Source organism: Callithrix jacchus, chromosome X (genome assembly GCF_049354715.1).
Source record: "Callithrix jacchus isolate 240 chromosome X, calJac240_pri, whole genome shotgun sequence".
Taxonomy (NCBI): domain Eukaryota; kingdom Metazoa; phylum Chordata; class Mammalia; order Primates; family Cebidae; genus Callithrix; species Callithrix jacchus.
Genome location: NC_133524.1, coordinates 17,442,216 through 17,462,491, shown reverse-complemented (window position 1 = coordinate 17,462,491; position 20,276 = coordinate 17,442,216). Strand labels below are relative to the sequence as shown.

General features: G+C 39.0%; 1 protein-coding gene across 15 annotated transcripts in view; it reads right to left on the bottom strand.

The window, feature by feature from the left end:
* Nucleotides 1-2,502: 2,502 nt before the first annotated feature.
* REPS2 (RALBP1 associated Eps domain containing 2) overlaps nt 2,503-20,276 on the bottom strand; it is a 248,826-nt gene continuing 231,052 nt past the window's right edge. For all 15 annotated transcript variants that reach the window (XM_035289249.3, XM_035289252.3, XM_035289256.3 and 12 more), the window contains 2 exons: nt 16,694-16,799; nt 2,503-8,364 (listed from right to left, as the gene is read on the bottom strand). In XM_035289249.3, the coding sequence (XP_035145140.1) occupies nt 8,296-8,364; nt 16,694-16,799 (175 nt within the window). In that variant the 3' untranslated portion in view covers nt 2,503-8,295. The remainder of the gene's footprint in view (nt 8,365-16,693; nt 16,800-20,276) is intronic.

The following is a 20,276-nucleotide window of genomic DNA, read 5'->3' as shown; positions in this document are numbered from 1 at the left end:
AAGATATATAACAAGTCAAACTAGCAGTTTTGGTCCGTGTTAAAAGACTAGTTTACAATCTTCCAGTAAAACATTTCCTTTCTAGAGAGTAGGAAAAAATTTGGAGAATACAAATCATTCCTTGAATACTCACGAAGCAAGTAATTTCATGCACTTCTTAAATCTTGAAAAGAGCTGTAACCTCAGGGTGGTTTATACCTTTTCATGCAAGGCCTTCCCATTTGGCCTTGTGCCCTACCTTTGCATCCTCCTCTGCTCCACATTCCATATCCATTTGCTATAATTTGAATGTTTGTCCCCAGCAAAACTCATACTGAAACTTAATCCCCAAAGTCTCAGTGTTGCGAGGTGGGGCCTTTAGGAGTTAATTAGGTCATGATGGCTGCCCTCATGAATGAATTAATCCATTCATGAATTAATGAGTTATCATGGGAGTGGGACTTGTGGCTTTATAAGCAGCAGCAGCGGAGAGACCTGAGCTAGCATACTCAGCCCCCTCACCATGTAATATCCCCTCCCCCTGCCATCTTGAGACTCTACAGAGAGTCACCACCAGCAAGAATGCCCTCACCAGATGTAGCCCCTCGATCTTGGCCTTCTCAGCCTCTATAACTGTAAGAAATAAATTTCTTTTCTTTATAAATTATCCAGTTTTGGGGTTTTCTGTTATAAGCAACAGAAAACAAATTAAGACACCATCTAGTCCATCCACAGGAGAATTTCTCTGCAGTTCCAGAATATATCATGCTCTTACCCTATCCCACCTTAGTACATGCAGCTCTCTCTGCCTAGAATATCCTCTTCTTCCTAGTTAATGTCTATCCCTCTTTTAAGACTATTCCATGAAGCCTTCCTGAATCCTCATCATCTGGGTTAAATACCCCTCCTGTGTGTTCTCAGAGCAACCTGGCCTTGCGTCTTCTGGTACAAATGGTGCTCACCAAAACTTCTTCCTCCTGAGCTCACAGGTAGACTAAATTTCCCAATCTCCCTTGTGGTTAACTTTTGTCAGATGGCTGAATTCCAGGAAATAAAGAAAAGTGATGTGTGTTACTTCTGTGAAAGGTAATTGTATCTTCTCCACCATCTTGCTTTTCTCAAACCCAAAGCGAGAGGAAACTAAAGGGAAGAAACTCCCCAGCCCTAGAGGACAATGGGCCCACACATGTAAGGCGTCTGGGTCCCTGAACAATCACAAGAAAACAGGCCAACTGTAAACATTCATCTTGGATGGTGAGGTGAATTAAGATTCATTGAACTCCCAAGGTTCTTTGTTACAGCATTTGTCCTACCCTTACACAGCATAGCACCTATCCCACTCTGCACTGCAATTCATTTGTAGGTCTCTGTCCCACTGGACTGTGGGTTGGGGGGAGGAGTTGTGTCTTGTTAGTCTCATTTCCAGCTCCTAAAATAGTGCTCAGTTAAACAGGAGGAACACATTAAATAAATATCGATGGAAAGAGGGTCATGGGAGGGAACAAACTCATGGATAGAAAATGTAACACAGCAAAAACTATGCCCTGGAAACACAATTAGCCTTTGCTCTGAATCAGCTGAGACTGAGTCAGTTTTGCCTTTCTGCACCACAGTTTCTTTGACTATAAAATGAGATTGACTAGGCTGTAGTTCCAACTTTGACGTACATCAGCATCACCCAGAGGGCTTATTAACACACGAATTGCTGGGTCCCACTACCAGAGTTCCTGACTCAGTTGGTGCAGGGGAGGGGTGGCAAGAATTTGCATTTCTAATAAGTCCCTGATGATGCTGATATTGCTGGTCTGGTGACCACACTTTGAGATCCGCTTGCATAGATTATCCCAGATCCCTTTTATCTCTAAAGCAAATGACCCGGTGATCCACAACAATGCTTAGGAATGGTCAGGGCCTGGTGATCTCCAGCATCCAAGCTTATAGGCCAAATGATAGATGATTCTTCCAGAGTTAGTTTGTCCTTTGGGACTACTAGATTGGAAATATCCTATGTGTGGCCCACCATTTGCATTCATAATATGGAATATATGGGATAAAACCCCTCACCCAATAGGAGAGGTGCCTCCCCAAATTATTCAAATTTTAAAGGTAAGAAACTGTAACAAGGGTGCCAGATTACTTGGTTGAGATTTCAAGTGAACTCTTTCTGATCCTTCCCGATCACCCCAACTCCAGCTAAGGACATCATGATGGGAATATTTTTGAACAAAAAGAACACTAACAAGATAAAGCAAATAACCTGGCCCCACTTTGGGCCAAGTTTTCAATTTAGTGGATCTTTAAAATGCACTGTGAATCAGCCATGATATCCCATGACTGTCAAGTGATTACTGTGTGCAGGTATTTTAAGAAACTGTCTCAGATCACCAGGAGGTAAAAATAACCAAATCTCAGACTTTGATTTAATTGAAAAACTTCCAACTCCTTTTCCCATCACTTTCATTAGATGCATGAGCCAAATGCAAACCACAATATATTGACACGAAGACTCAATAAAAGCCACACTTAGTTATCATACATTTATTTTTAACATAGCACCCCAGTTTCACATCATGTGTATTTTCCAAAGTTGGAGATCTTTAACTTACTATGTTCTTCACAGACTTTTCAACAAGTGTGAAAAAGAGGCAGTAAGGTTAGCTTGAGTTTACAAGTCACAATCCAAATATAGGATACCTATGTTTAAGGTCAATATACATAATGTTCCCAATGCTTAGCAAATGAATGAGACTCTGGCTGAGTAAAATATTAACACAACTTGTTAGCACATTATCATGAAAAGACAGAAGGCATCAAATATATACTTTGCTGTTATACTTTTTACTGTTCAATGTACTTGTAGTGAAAAAATATACATTTTTACTTTCAAGGTTAAAATAGACCATCAGCTCATTATCTCTCTTGGCCAATAGCTATGAAAACTAAAATGGCTCTTCTTGCCTCTGGCTCACTTGAACATCTTATTTGTGCTGAAGACAAAAAGGATGGCAGTGCTAAAGAAAAGGGTATACCCAGTTCCCAAGATAGATGCAATGAGGCTCTCAGACAAGGTGACTTTAAACAAAAATAACACAACTCAGTTGATCCAGTCTCCACACAATGAGGTTGTTGCATCAATTGTTCCAGCCCCAGGACAGAGCTCCCTGAAACAGCTTTAGGATCTAGCCCTGTTGTTCAACAGAGTGCTTCAGGATGTAACTGGTACCTGAAGGTTTCTTTAATGTAGTTCCCAAATTCCAATTTAAGCCCTTCTAAAGTCTGATGTCTTCTGGTCTTCAGAGTCATAAACCCACTCTCTCTAATCTCTGACAGTCATGACATTAGCTTACAGCAAGACCAGAGTATTCACAAAACATGAAAAAATGAGCATTCCCCAGTTGTTGACAGCAGAGCAAGGCTTTAACTAGAGCATGTCCTGTGTATTGAAATCATGCAATGCCTCCTAGAAAAGGTTCCTTTATCATCATGTGTATTAGCATACATAGAAAATAACAATACAAGCCTAAAAGCAACTACGTACTTCGGATGTCTTACTCATACTAACAGACTGGCTGCTTTAGGGCATGCATGTAAGGCAGCCTCCAAAAGCCTCTTTTAGGGGAGGGCAGTAGCTCTTCGAATCTGCTTGCATTGTTTTTAAAGTCTGGCCCTCCATGTCTGCTGCTCTCAGGAAATTCACATAATTGGATCCATTTCTCCTTACAAACAAGTGAAGCGGGGTGGCTAACAGAGTAATACCCACCTTCAAATTGCCATCAATGACTAATCTATCAGTGCTGGTGGTATCTCGCTTAGCTTATGCTGAAGGAGGAGCAAGATATGTGAGCTGAGGACTCCAAAACCACAAATTCCCACTTCTTACTAGGAAGTTGAACGATACTGAGTTATGACACAAAACAAAACATAACAAAACGCCCATAATAAAGTATAAATTCAACTGATCCTTTGAAAGCAGAGTTTTAAAAGAATACACTTGAAACAGTAAAGCAGTTAAAAAGAAAAACCAAAGTTACTAATGTTCTCTTTAAACAGAGCGGGAAAAGACCTCTTAACTATTATTTCATTTTATTCACATTCAGAATGTTCAAACCGCAACCTAAATAGCCCTACTTGTCAATAATATGGGAAGATCTAGTTGCTAGTATATATTATACTCTTTTCTTTTTATTTTTAAAACCACATTCCCTTGGTGATATCTAGTGAGAAGGTGTGATTCTAGTTTGTGTTGAACAAATGTTTTTAGCTCTAAGGTGTTATACTGTAATTGAGATCTTTTCAACTACTGCTTAAAAGAAAACATTAGCAAATGCCTGCCTTAATTGCAAAAAACACATAAATTCCAATATTACCTTATTGATCTTCTGAGTACATATCTATTATTACCATGGCTGTGAAATCATTTCAGAAACAGACAAATGTCATTTAGAAACAGACTACAGAATCAAATCACAACTAAAGAGAAGAATGCTCTATGATAGTTCAGATGGTGGTAGGAAATCAAAGGCAAATTCACATTTTTTATTACTCACCCTAAAATATGCTGAAATTGAACATTTGTGACCCAAGTAACTAAAAATATATTGAAGAAAACTATAACTTAACTACATATTGAGCTCATTTCAATCACAGTAGTCTATTTTAAAACAAACTCCCATAAGGAATATAGGAATGGAATCCACTGAAAGCAACAGCTATCAAAATCTCTGCCAAGAAACTCAGAGTAACTTATTGCATCATAAAAGGTGAGGTGTTCAGAAAAACAAATAGTTCAATCATATTCTTTTCTTTTAGACTTTGTCACTTCAATCCAAGAGAAATTTCTAGAACTAAACTCCCTAAAAGATGTTTTCAAATTTAAAGACTAATTAAGTCAAGGAAATTCAACATGATAAACAGAAAAAAAAAAACCTTTTAATCTATTTTTAGTATTGATCAAGCTTAGAGAGTCTAACTCAAAAACAGAAATTCAGACTGGCATCCCAAATCTGCCACTAGTTACCTCTTTCTATGGATTTTTGGGGCCAGGAACTGTTGTTTCTTAGGACTTTGGTTTCCCCACATGTAAAATGTAAGTGATGGGTACCAGTACTGCCTGCCCAGCTCTGACATGCTATTCTCCAGTGACAGTAAGATGGGCACAGCTTCCAGCTAAGCTGCCTCCTCTCTCAATCATGCCCAAGCACTTGCTTAATATTTGTAAAGCATTAGATCCTTCCAATTAAGGTAAATATCTGCCTCAATTACAATATACACATTATTCCAGATATCTACTTTTTGGGCTTGCTTTGATGTCTGCTGGATAAGAAAGTGGCAAAAGCATTATGCAACATACAAGATGCCAAGGGACCCAATAAGCTGGCTGTCAGCTACTACTGTGCTTTCACCTGTGGGACTATAGGATCCCAATGGGGGAAGACCACTTAACAGCAAGGTAATTCAACCCCTATAGATGGGGGCAACACTGACCTTCTGCCTATAGAATTCTCCCCAACAGGCAGGTCTAATTTTGGAGTCGTTTTATAGAAGAGGTATAACGGTGATTTCAGTAACTCAGCCACCCTATAAATCACATTAAAGGCTCACAGAAATATTATCAGGCATTATAATCCTAAATTAAAAGTGCACATCCTAAGAAAATATAGAAAGAGAGGATAAGCACTACTTAGGTAATAACAGCAGTGCGTCATTACTTGTGCCTTACACACACACACTTAACTGTTTTTTTAAAACTCCACTTGTAAGTAACTAATAAACTCTGGTTACAATTAAGTCCACCCAAGAAGGTTGGTATAAATATTATTAATGTGTGCTTGCCTATCTTAAAATATTGATGAGGTTATGAAACTCGGGGGAATCTGATTGTCCAATGCAAGTTTTTTCCGTTAATGGAAACCAAGCCAAGCAAACAAAACCCCAATCTCCTAATTTGGCTCACTGTGGCACTGACTTCATGGAGGGGAGGGGAAAAGCATGTCCATATTTTTTTAATGAATAGTGCTGATTAACATTCCTTAGTTTATACATCTGCCTAATGGAAATGAAGTGCTATCCCAACTGAGAGCATATGTACTGGAAGATTACAAGATAAAGTACACATGCTAGTCTTTCCCGGATTGAATTTACCAAAAGCCAAACATGCTGTGAAATGCCTGCAGTAAGAACACTGCTGATAGCCAGGCAGAGTGGCTCATGCCCATAATCCCAGCACTTTGGGAGGCTAAGGCGGGCAGATTACTTGGGGTCAGGAGTTTGAGACCAGCCTGGCCAACCTGGTGAAACCCCGCCTCTACTAAAAATACAAAAATTAGCTGGGTATGGTGGTGGGCACCTTGTAATCCCAGCTACTTGGGAGGCTGAGGCATGAGAATTGCTTGAACCCAGGAGGGAGAGGTTGTGGTGAGCTGAGATTGTGCCACCAGACTCCTGCCCGGGCAACAAAGCAAGTCTCTGTCTTAAAAAAATAAAAATAAAAAAACTGCTGATAAAATTTGTTGTAGTCCCTAGATCTCAGAACATGGAAAAAGCAGTTGCCTAAAACTTTGCACTGACCCATTCATAATCTTAGAGAGAGTTTAAACTTATTCCCAACCCTTCCCCTCCCAAAAAAAAACAAAAAAGGCAGCAAATGGGGAAGAAAAAAGGGAATAGAGAAATAGTCCAATATTCATGATTTTCAAATCAAATCAATTCAAAATCCTTAAATATGCATGGAATAGATTCAACAATTTGTTTTTCTGTGGAAAAACATCATCTGTTTGAGCCTTTCTCCTCTGCCATTAAGCTATTGATAAAGCTTGCCAATGGACGAAGGAAACATTAATAAATGCCTACTTGTTCTAAAAGCTCTCAGCTCTATTGAAATCAAAGGCTGAATCCTACATATTGTAAACCTATCCAAAACGGCTTCAAAAGACCCTGTACACACACCCCCACCCTGATACCCTAAGAATGGGGAAATTAGTAAAATGCACAAGAGACAGCATTTCTTGTCATTAGTCTCTCTGGTGTTAATGCTGACGTGCCCTGTGAGGGTCAGTGGCCCTGTGACTCTGTGGTCCCATTTTCACCTGGGCTTTCAGGAGAAGCAGTAGGTACTTAAAATTTCTGTAGAATACTGGCTTCTGCAATTTGAGCTTACTGTCTTACATCACCTACACTGAAGTTAATTGGGCTCCTCTGAATCTGATATAAACCAATCACTTCCCAAGAGTATACTTTACAGAGAACAAAACAGTCATATATCAACCATGAGGACCACTTTCTTTCATTATCTCTTCATACCCAATACATTTGCAATCCAGGTTAAAAGAAAAATTAAAATAACTACTAGAGATTGTTGGTAACAACCACTTCCCCTTCTTCCCCAGTTTGGATACCTGGGTTCAAACAACAAACGTTTATCAAGACCTAACAGTCTCATCAGCCTTTCATATTTGATGGGTGGTTTCCAAACTCATGCACTTACAGATATATTATCCCATGCAGGATAAAAGTAGAGATCTGGCAACTATTTATTTAATTTGATCAGGCGAAGCAGTCAAAGCAAACTTCTCTTGCCCAAAAATTTACATAAAAGGACTGAGTTGTCTGGCTTGATGGTCTAGCTTGGCCAAGTTAAATAGCTCATTGCCAAAACTTCCACTTTACAGAGGTGTAAAGACCCAATAAGTCTTTGACATTCAAGAGGAAACAATAGTCATATATTATTTATAGCTAGATATAATATCAAAATGGCACTAGAGAAGCAATTTTTGGCATATAGTGGTGGAGGGCACAGCGCCAGTCTAAATCTGATGCTCTTATTTTATTTTAGCTTTTGTTTTTGTTATCGTCACACCAACGACTATCTAGTTGGAATCCCAATTATTCAGGAAACCAACCTACTGTATGTGATATACACACAAAAAGCATCCTGAAAGTACCTGAAGATACTTGGTTACAAGGTTTTATGCAAATCATAAATTCTTTAAATAAATAATGCTCTCAGTTATTTTTATTTGCTAGAAAACTGATTTTTGGTAAGGAGCAGCATCTAACACCTTGAAGAAGTACTTAAGAATAGGAGACAAATTCCACTCATAATTACCATTTCAAGTGTGATAATCAGTTGAAGTATTTTTTCCACCACAGTAAAACATACAAGTGAAGTGCAAGAGAAAAGGTCATATGGATTATATTTTGCTGCTCATAGCTTTTGACACAGTCAAACATCTATGACAAGTAGTTGGGTTCAAAACATTTGAAAGAAAGATCTTGGCAGACAAGGTCACCCACTGTCACTTGAACCATGGGGCGGGGTCACAACACAGTGACTGGACGAAGTTGTTCCAATTGGTTTTCCAATGCAATTCGTTCTTGATGAACCTCCTGAGTTGTACAAAACAGAAGAAAAACAAAAAAGCAAAGGGGTCATTTCTTGAATTCATTCCTACTTCATCAGATATTAAAAGGAAACGTATAGCTGGACCCACAAACACAAGTGCTGTATAACTCAAGAACAGGAGGACTGGGCGGTACCAGATTTCATGCTGGTGACCAGACAAAAGGGGCTTCACAATTTGTAATTTCTCAACTCCTTTCTAAAGACAATGAAATGTAACTGACCTACTCTCCTCTACCACCCTGCCCTAGTTTTAGCCTGTTTTAACAGGATCAGTAGCCGGTGGAGAGTGTCATTAAAAATTAAAAGACTAGGAGAGTGCAAAGAGCAAAAAGCAAAAACAGACTCACAATACTGAGTGGTGAGCAAACAGGACTTAAATTTCTAGTTGCAATCTCGGGTTTGTCAACCAGCACCATACTCAGTCAGGTCTGAGGGCCAAAAAGGTACACTAGTTGCCCCTCCACCAAAGTCTCATCCAGGTTTCTGCACAACACATGGCATAAGGTACAACATCTGGGTGAAAGGCAGAAAAGAGGCCGAGCAATCTGCTGTTTGGGAATTCAAACTTTCAGGCATAAAACGGATTTTTTGGCAAGAAGAAAGGGAACACATAAAGGTACTCAAGTAGAACCAGTCAAAGTGGGAAGGAATTCCATATAAAGGCTGAATTGTGAGATTCAGAAGCACCAGTATGCTAATAATCAGTATACAACTTCACAAGTGTTTATTCACATGCTCTCCTAGCCACCCAGCCAGAAGTCTTTTGGTTTCTATCTCCTATAGGTGAGGTACTGCTCTAGCTGTGATGGTATCAGCAAAGAACATGCCAGATCAGAGTAACAGGCCTTACATTCAAATGGCTTGAGAAATATAATAAAGTTAATGAATAAGATACTTCCAGAAGGAAATAAATAAGATGGCATCAGAGAGAGTAATACAATGGGATCTGGGAGAAAGGAGAAAGAGTGGCCTGGGAAAGCTTTTCAGAGTTAGCACTACTTGAGCAAAGACTTGAATGAAATGAGGAGCGAGCCATATAAAGATATGGGGGGAAGGATATTCACAGAGACAAAATGGCAACTGCAAAGGCCCTGAGGGGCAAGTGAGTTTGGTGAGTTTGATGAACAAGAAGTCTGTATGACCCAGAGTAGAGGGAACAAGGAAAACATTGGCAGGAAATTAAGTCAGAGATTTAGGCAAGGAACCAGATCATATAGGGCCTTGTGGGCAGAGGAAGGAGTATGGAAGAGTCAGGGGGGATGGCATTGAGAGTTTCTAATCAATGAAGGAAGATGACCCAACTTACAATTCAAAATTTTCACTCTGGCTACTGTGTAGACAGATTATAGGAGGGTGAGACTGGAAGCAGGTGAGCAACTGAGAGGTTACTGCATGGACCCAGGTGAGAAATGAAAATGGCTTCCATCAGGATAGAAGCCATAAAGATGAAGAGAAGTGGATGAATTCTAGATAAATCTTGAATCTAGAACTAGTAGGACTTGCTGATGAAGTTGATGTAGGAGAGAAGGAAAATCTGGGAATGACTCCTGGGATTTTTGTATGAAGAAAGTAGCTGGCTAGTAGTGATATTGAGAACAAGAAGATTACATGAGAAATTGATATTTCAAGGAGAGGATTTGGAATTAATTATCTGAGATGTATATTAGATATCTAAGAAGAAAACATTAAGAAGCTATATATGCAAGTCTAGAGCTCAGAGGAAAAGAGAAGTAGGGCTTGAAGACATAAATTAAGCTTCACTAGTTTATGGATGGTCTTCAAAGCCAATATAACATCATCTAGCAAAACAGTATAGATAGAGGTTTCAGGTAAAGATGGGAAAATGACCAGATAAAGATGGAAGAGTGACCAGAGGTACCATACTCTCTCCCTCCTGGAGCACCACTAAAACAATACAGTAACTTTTCAAAGTCACGAACCCACAAGACAGGGAAAACAAAAGGGACAAGATGATAGCAATAAAATTTGAAAGCTGAGTGGCAAACTGGTGAATGGTAAATGACTTAGGAAATCCAGGAAAATAAATGTGGGGATTCTGCCAGCTGCTGAGTATGTCTATTCCAAGCATGAGTTCCAGAGTTAGGGAAATAACCACAGGGTGGGTTTGGGAGTCCACTGGGTCCACTGTGAGAGGAACGTAAGCTAAAACTCCATCGATCACCTGATCTCCCTAAGCCCTAACTCTGACCGATGGACCACAGTGACATTTTGCATCTCCTGGAATTAGTGTCAGCTCAGAGCCAGTATCTAGTAATTCTCCAAAAGTCTAATTATTTCCCTTCCTCTAATGCACAGTCACACTGGTAAATGGCATCAGGGTCCCCTTGGGAAAGGCTAGGAGAAAGATTTACAATATAAATTTTTGGCTGCACGGTGGGGCCCTTCCTTAAGGAGACATAGATGACCCTTCATCATCTAAGAGGTTCTGGACCTGTAAACTGGCTTAATCTGGAAATTAATTGAGGGGCTATGACTATAGTTCTGTTTCAATTATTCTTCAGAATTCTGTTCACTAGACTTAGAACTTTTCCACTCATACAAATCAAGTAAAGAAAGTTGAGTCCCAAGCTAACATGAAGAAAAATAAGAACCAATTTAATTTTACATAGGAGAATTCCTGAAAGACTCAAACTGGCAACACTAGATATTTGTGAAAGTGGGAGTGCACAAGGGGAGATGGGGGCTGGCTAAAATAAGTGTTGGTTGAAAATCTGTTTCAGAACCAATTAGATCCCCAGATCATTCCTGCCACCAGGGCCGACTGCTGAAGGTTTATTTCTTGAAACGGTGCAATAGAAAGCATCTGGATTAGCAAGAAACAGTCACAGTTGAGGACAAGATACTGGGCTGGAAATAGGAAGAGTGAATGAATATCCTGGAATGCTGAGACCTACAGCCCTCTTGCTCCACTGAACCAGCTCTTTCCCTCTCTGCAGGTGACCAAAACAGTCTCCGCTCTGGAGACTCCAACCAGACCAAGAGTAAAGAACTAATCATACTCCCTTTTGATGGTTCTACAACTATATAGCCGAGCCAAATTGCCAGATAGTGAAGCTCAAAGTTGACAAGCCTCACAATGTGCAATCAAATTCCAATCCGTGTTTTCATCTTCCTTTTAAATATGAGCAAAGAAGAGCCATCAGATATTAAAGAAAAGCATCTAAGATAAGGCAAATATAATACAACACAACACACACACACACACACACACACACACACAAACTATTCAGAAAGAAGAAAAATGACCATGAAAAAAAGATCACAACAATGATACAAGAATAAGATATCATAAAAAATAAATAATCAGAGAAGAAAAAAATAATTATTGGCTATTAAACAACAGAATATTTAGATTATATGATTAAGTTTCCAGAAAGAGACAAAAAGAAAAAAGAAAAGGTAGGAAGAAAGAGAAAAGAAAGAAAACAGAAGAGAAAATATGAGAAAATTAGAGAACTGATCTAAGAATTCCAATGTCTGAATATCAGTAAGGGAGAATGAGAAAAAATGGAGGTGAGGGCAAGGGGGAGGAAATAATCAGCAACAAGAAAAATAAAAATAAAAAACCCTCCAGAACTCGGGAATATTGGTTTCCAAATTAAAAGAACTCACCAAATGTAGAGAACAATGGATGAAACTGGCCTACTCCAAAGCAGAGGGAGAGAGGAGAAAAACCAAAACCAAACAAAATGCAAAATAAAACAAAAACAAGTTCACATACAAAGTTTCATAAAACAGAATGAACTCTGACATTTAAAAATAATCTTATTTTTTAAATTATCATAGGATAAAACAGGTTTTTTCTTTTAGTGTACAGATTTGTATAGCTACCACCACAAACAAGATATGTTACAGTTCTACTAAACCCAAAAGTTCCCTGGGACTACTCATATAAACTCTCATCTCATGTATGACCCCTGACAGCCACTGATTTGTTTTCCATCACTATAGTTTTACCTTTTCAAGAATGTCAAATAAAAGGAACCATACAGTACACAACCTTTTCATACTGGCTTGTCTCACTCTGAATAATGTCTGAGTTTCATCCAAGTTGTGTATCACTTATTTTCTCCATTGAGTACTATTCCCTTGTATGAAAGTACCCCAATTTTATTCATTCATCTTTTGAAGGACATTTGTGTTGTTTTCAGGTTTTGGCTATCATGAATAAAACTGCTAAAAACATTCATATATAGATTTTTGAGTGAACATAAATTTTCATCTCACTAAGGCAGAGAGACTTCTGAGTCACACGGTTAGTGTATGTATAACTTCATAGGAAACTGCTGAATGACTTTTCAGAGTGGTAGTACCATTCTGCATTCCCACCACCAATAAATGAGAGTTCCAACTGGCAGCACTTGGTGTGTCACATTTTTTTGTTTTAGCAATTCTAATATGTGTATAGTGGTATGTAATTGTGGTTTAAATTTGCATTTCCCAAATGGCTAATGATGTTGAATATCTTCTCATGTAATTATTTGCCATCCTTATATATTCTTTAGTGAAGTGTCTGTTCAAGTTCCTTGCCCATTTTTAAATTGAGATGTTTTGGTTTTGAGAGTTCTTATTATTTAGTTTAAGAGTTCTTTATATAATTGAGATATAAGTTTTTTAACAAATATGTGGTTTGCAAACACTTTCTCCCAGTCAGCAGCTTTTCTCTTAGTTTTCTTAATGATCCTTGGCAGAATAAAAGGTTTTAATTTGGACAAAGTCAAATTTTTTTAGTTTTCTCTGTTATGGATTGTGCTTTTAATGTTATTTCTAACTCCAGATCATGAAGATTTTCCACCTATGTGTTCTTCTAAAAAAGGTTAAAGCTTTATGTTTTACATTTACATCTATGACTCATTTCAAGTTAATCTCTGTATAGATGTGAGGCTTAGATCAAGGTTCCATTTTTAAATGAAAATGACAAATTGTTATAAAACAATCTGTTGAAAACTATTCTTTCTCACTGAATTGATTTTGCACCTTTGTCAAAGATCAAATGGCTGTTTTCATGTGGTCTATTTCAGGACTCTGTATCCTATTCCATTGATCTGTGTATCAACATCTTGATTGCTGGAGCTTGAGAGTAAAGTGATTCCTCCAACTTTGTTCTTCCTTTTCAAATTTGTTTAAGCAATTCCAGCTCCTTGGCCCTCACATATAAGTTTTGGGATTAGCTTGTCTACACTCAAAAAAATCCTGCTGGGATGTTTATTGGTTTTGTAATAAATCTATAGATGACTTTGGAATAAAATAACATTTGAAAAGATATTTCATAAAGTAAGATATATGAAAGGTAAATAATCACAAAGAAAAGTGGTCAACATAATTAGTCAGCAAGGAGATGATGATAAAAACTATATCACCACAGGGCTGGCTAAAATTAAAAAGAATCATAACAACAAATGTTGGCAAAGATGTGGAACAACTGGAACTCTCATACATTAGTGATAGGAGTACAAATTGCTACAACCACTTTGGAAAACAGTCTAGCAGTTTCTCAGAAACTAACCATATACACTTACCATGTTACCTACTAATCCCAATCCTAGGTATTTATCCAAGAGAAATGAGAACATATTTTCATACAGATACTTATTTAAAATGCAGTTTTATTTGAAATTGCCAAAAACTGGAAACAGCTCAGGTGTCTGTCAATATAATTGATAAACAAATTGTGACATATTCACTCAATGGAATACTACTCAGGAATAAAAAGTATCAAATTACTGATACACACAGTAATATAAATGAATCTCAAAAACATAATACTAAGTGAAAGAAGCTTTACGTGCAAGTATAGGTTATAAGACACCACTTATATAAAGTTATAGAACAGGCAAAACTATGATATAAAAATTACAATAGTGATTGCCTTTGTGTGAGTAGGGCAGGAATTGACTAGGAAAAAGCATGAAGGACCTTCCTGAGATGATGGCAATATTATCTATCTTTATAGGGGTTTCAGTTCCGTAAGTACATGTACTTGTTACAAACTCAACAAAGGTACAAAGGTACACAAGATTTGTGCATGCATTTTGTATAAACATTTTACATCATAAGAAAAAACTGTAAAAAAATATTGAACTAGCTAATAATACACTAAACTATTTAGGGAAAGTATACAGACATCTGCAATTTTCTTGAAAATATGTCAAAAATAAGAGGAACTGATGGATACAAGGATAAAAGGGTAGATGTGTGACAAAAACAAGTGTAGTAAAATGTTACTGGTAGAACCAATGTGATATCTATAAAAGCAGTCACTTATGATTCTTTCAACTTTCCTGTAGGTTTGAAAATGTACATACTAAAATAGTGGGGCAAATGGGATTGGGGTATAAAAGTGAAGTCAGGAAAGGAAGGGATAGTAGAGAATGAAAAGGGGAAGCACCAGTGAAGCAGAAGGAAAACCAGGAGAGTACAGTATCTCAAAAACCAGTTAGTGAAGCAATTTCAGAGGAGGAAATGATCAATTGTTCAGAATTCTTCTGAAAATTTTAATAGTATTAAAATAGCCCCATTGGATTTAGCCATAAGATGGGTGTGAGTGGAGGAGAGCAAAGCCAACTGAAGTGAAAGAAAGAAAACCACTGGTTTGAAAGTAAAGATAGTGAATAAAAACCACTCCCAAGAAACTTTGCTGTGAAGGGGGCCAAAGAAATTGGGCAGTAATTGGTCAAGTGTAATGGACAATACTGGAGCATATTTATGTGTAGATGGCGAATGATCCAGTAGAGAACTGCGGGATATAGCGGGTAGATGCATGTCCCCTCAAAAGATATATTCAAGTCCTAACCCCCCAGTACCTGGTCACATTTGTGACCTTACATGCAAATAGGTTCTTTGTAGATGTAATCAAGTTAAGGTGAGGTCATGCTAGATTAGGGTGGGTCCTAAGCCAATGATTGGTGTCCTTATGATAAGAGGATACAATAAGAAGAGAAATTTAGACACAGACACAGAGAGATACAGGAAGAAGGCCATGTGACAACAGAGGCACAAACTGGAGTGATGCAGCTGCAAGCCAAGGAACGCCCAGGACTGCCAGCAACACCAGAAGCTGGGAAGAGGCAAGAAAAAACTCTCTTCTAGAGCCTTCGAAGAGAGCATGGCTCTGCCAATGCCTTGATTTCAGAGTTCCAGCCTCTAGAGCTGTGAGACAAGTGTTTGGTTATCTTAAGCCACCACATTTGTAGTATTTTGTTGTAACAGCCCTAGGAAACAAATATACGGGAGAGTAATGATGAAGAGAAACTGGGGTGATGTCCTTGAGAAGGTGAAATGGAACCATTTGCAAGTTACCAGGGGAGAGGCTGGCCTTTGATAGTACTAGGGCCACTTTCTTCTACTGAAATAAGAATTTATGTTGAGGATGTAAATAACTAAGGGCTTACCCAGAAGCTCTGGACAATAAAGAATGCTTCAAACGGCCTTCATAATAGATTCTCTTTCCTTTTAACTCCTATACAATATGAAGCCTACATATTAAAGTCACTAGTCTTCCTCTAACCATGCATGAACCAACCCATGAAACTTAAATACAGTAATTCTCCACTTTCCTAAAAGGGTTTGAGAACAAAGAAGCAAGTCTTGTCAACAGGGATGAACTAAATGGTCAGCAAATGGTCACATCAGATCACTGTACATGATAGGTATGGAGACATCACGATATACCCACCCCATAAATATATACAATTATTATATGTCTACTAAATAAAATAACACCTTTTTAAACTACAAATATGTTTAATAGAATTCAAGTCATACAAAGTATATTCTCTGATCACAATGGAATTGAATTAGAAATCAGCAACAGAAAGATCTCCGCAAAATCCCCAAGTATTTGAAAACTAAGCAATACACTTCTAAATACCCCATGTGCCAAAGAATAAATGAAAAGGGAACTTAGGAAGTATTTAGAACTAAATGAACACGAAAAACACAACATTCAAAAATTGTAGAATGCAACTAAAGTTGAACTTAGGAAGAAATTTATAACACTGAACATTCATATTTGAAAAAAGAAAGTCTTCAATCATTGACATGAGAGCTCTCATCTGAAGAAACTTGAAAAGGAAAGCCAAATGAAACCTAAAGTAGAAGAAAGGAAATATAAAAAATCAGAGTAAGCCAGACATGATGGTATATGTCCATCATCCTAGCTACTTGGGAGGCTGAGACAGAAAGAGCACTTGAGCTCAGGAGTTTGAAGTTGCTGTGAGCTATGACTAAATATCACCTTTTTTAAAAGCCGGAGAAAAGCCTGATCATTCAAATCTGGGACTCATTCCTTACCTTGAGCTGCTGCTGGAGCTCACTGTTCAGCCGAGCCAGCACTGCGTTTGCCTCTTTATTTTTGCGGATAGCAGTTTGAATGGCCTTCTTCTGTTTGGAAGACTGCCTATAGAAAAGCACAAACACTTCAGTGAAAAAGGACTTAGAAGTCTGGACCCTTGAAGGTCAGAACTCTGATCCATGAGAGGTGTTAAAGTAACACGTGGTTAACAACACAGGGCTCCAAAAATAAAATCTCATATTCACAGGTGGCCAGGCAGATCGACACCAAATGAAACAAATTTGTTGGGATGAATTATTTACACCTGAAGTAATTCCCATTTTATAACTTGAATAAAAGCTGTGAAGTGGGTCTTTTCAAACATTCATGTTCCATTATTCCAAGACATTTTAATAAGTATTTCTTCCTGACAAACCATATTAATTGGAATGCCCTTTTCGTGTAAGAATTAATAGCACCTAAAAGACCTGCAGGTGTCCTCTGTGGATAAGTCTGAAGGAAAAGAAGAATATTCTTTTTAGCAAAAATTCTACATTAACTCAGCCAGACTACCTACCTCTACCTTATTTGTTATTAGGCATGAATGCCTAAGTACATGTGTGTGTGTGCATGCATGTGCACTCGTGTGTATGTGCATGGACCAGCATATATCTGTGGCACTTGAGAAAAACACAGAATGTTTTAATACCAGTATTCCCCAATTAACAGCAAATTCACAGAACAGGCATAACCAGAGTGACCATGCATCCTACTGTGCCCATTACAGTCTCCATTTAAACTATCTGTCCAGCATAAGTACTATTAGCACCCTCTTTACCTTTCAAAACCATCCATGGTTGGGATGATAAATCAGTGTGTTTGCCACAGGGATAATCTATAATCTTTCATCCCACAGCAAGAAACACTGAATTCTTAGAGCAAAAGAGCAACTGACGTTCTCCTAGAAAAACAGCCATATGTGCCACCACTGGGAGATGGGTTCTAGGCCAAAGCAACTGAACTAGGATGGACTGTGACCACTGTACAGATCTGATTAATACTGAGAATTGCCTGGGTGCAGTGGCTCAGGCCTGTAATCCCAGCACCTTGACAGGTAAAGGCAGGATGATCACTTGAGGCCAAGAGTTTGAGACCAGACTGGGCAACAGAGTAAGACTCCATCACTATAAAAAATAAAATGAAATTGGCTGAGCATGGTGGTTCATGCCTGTAGTTCCAGCTACTCAGGAGGCTGAGGGTGACAGGATCACTTGAGCCCAGGAATTCGAGGCTGCAATGAGCCATGATCATGCTACTGGACTTCAGCCTTGGTGACAGAGTGAGACTTTGTCTCTAAAAAATAAAAAAATAGAAAATGAAAAGACAACCCAAAGAATGAGAGAAAATATTTATGAAGATGGCTCAATTTTATCATATATCTGACAAGGGAGTTGTATTAAGAATAAATAAAGAACTTATAACTCAAAAATAGATTAATAATCAAATTAAAAGTGGACAAAGGATATGAATAGATATTTCTCCAAAGAAGATAAACAAATGGCCAATAGGCACAGGAAAAGATGCTCAATGTCATTAAACATGAAAGAAATGCAAATCAAGGGTGGGATCGATCCAAGATGGCCAAATAGGAAGAGCTCTGGAGTGCAGTTCCCAGCCAGCAGAACACAGAGGGTGCATAATCACCACATTTCCAAATGAGTTTTTACTGCCCACAGACCAGGAGATTGCTGGGCGGAAAAGTGCCACGAGTTTCCAGCATGGCTGTTTCAGCCAGCGCTGTGGGTCTCTGCACAAAAACTCACACAAATCCAGGCAGCCGTTCCAACAGGCACCTGAAATGCCTGGGATACAGAGCCACCCACTCAACTAAAGAAAAAGGGGGCTGAAACAGGGAGCCAGGTGATCTGGCTCAGCTGGTCCCGCCCCCAACAAAGATCAGCAATCTGAAATGCTCTGGATTGAGAGTTTCGCAAGAAGCACAGCTGGACCCAGGACAGTCCAGCTCAGTGGGGAGAAGGGCGTCAGCCATTACCAAGGCAGTCCACCATTACCAAGGCAGTCCGCCATTACTGAGGCAATCCACCTTCACCAAGGCAGTCCACCATTACTGAAGCAGTGCGCCATTACCGAGGCAGTCCGCCATTACTGAGGCAGACCACCATTACTGAGGTAGTTCTAACAGTAAGTTCACACAGCAGCTGGGCAGAGCCCACAGCAGTTCAGTAACACCTCTGCTGGCAGACTATAGCAAGACTACCACCTTGCTGGGCAGGGCATCTCTGAAAAAAGGCAGCAGCATGTCAGGAACTTATAAATAAAGCCCCACCTTCCCAGGATAGAGCATCTGGGGAAAAAGGTGTTTATGAGTTCCGCTGCAGCAGACTTAAAGGTACCTGCCCAGAAGCTATGAATGGAACAATGGAGCTCTCAGCTCAGCACTTGAGCTCCTATAAGGGACAGACTGTCTCCTCAAGCAGCTCCCTGACCCCTGTATATCCAAAGAGACACCTCATAAAGGAGATCTCAGGCTGAAATCTGGTGGGTACCCTTCTGGGATGAAGATAACAGAAGAAGAAACTGGGAGTAACCCTTACTGTCCTTCAGCTCCCGTGGGTGATACCCAGGCAAGCAGGGTCTGGAGTGGACCTCCAGAAGACCTACAGCAGAGGGGCCTGACAGTTAGAAGGAAAACTAAAAAACAGAAATAACTTCAACATCAACAAAAAGGATGTCCACTCAGAGACCCCATTCAAAAGTCACCAACAACAAAGACCACAGGTAGATAAATCCAAAAAAATGGGAAGAAACCAGTGCAAAAAGGATGAAAACACCAAAAACCAGAACGCCTCTCCTCCTCCAAGGGATTATAACTCCACACCAGCAAGGGAACAAGGCTGGATGGAGAATGAGTCTGATGAATTGACAGAAACAGGCTTCAGAAGGTGGGTAATAACAAACTTCTCTGAGTGAAAAGAACATGTTGTAACCCAATACAAAGAAACTAAGAACCTTGAAAAAATGTTAAACGAAGTGCTAATGAGAAAAAACAGCTTAGAGAAGAATATAAATTACCTGATAAAGCTGAAAAACACAAGAGAACTTCATGAAGCACACACAAGTTTCAATAGCCGAATCGACCAAGCAGAAGAAAGGATATCAGAGACTGAAGATCATCTCAATGAAATAAAACGAGAAGATTAGATTAAAAAGAGTAAAAAGAAATGAACAAAGCCTCCAATAAATATGGGATTATGTGAAAAGACCTAATCTATGTTTGATAGGTGTACCTGAATGTGATGGAGAGAATGAATCCAAGCTGGAAAACACTCTTCAGGATATTATCCAGGAGAACTTCCCCAACCTACCAAGGCAGGCCAATATTCAAGTTCAAGAAATACAGAGAATACCATAAAGATATTTTTCAAGCAGAGGAACCCCAAGGCACATAATCATCAGATTCATCAGGGTTGAAATGAAGGAAAAAATGCTAAGGGTAGCAAGAGAGAAGGGTCGAGCTACCCACAAAGGGAAGCCAATCAGACCCACAGCGGATCTCTTGGCAGAAAACCTACAAGCCAGAAG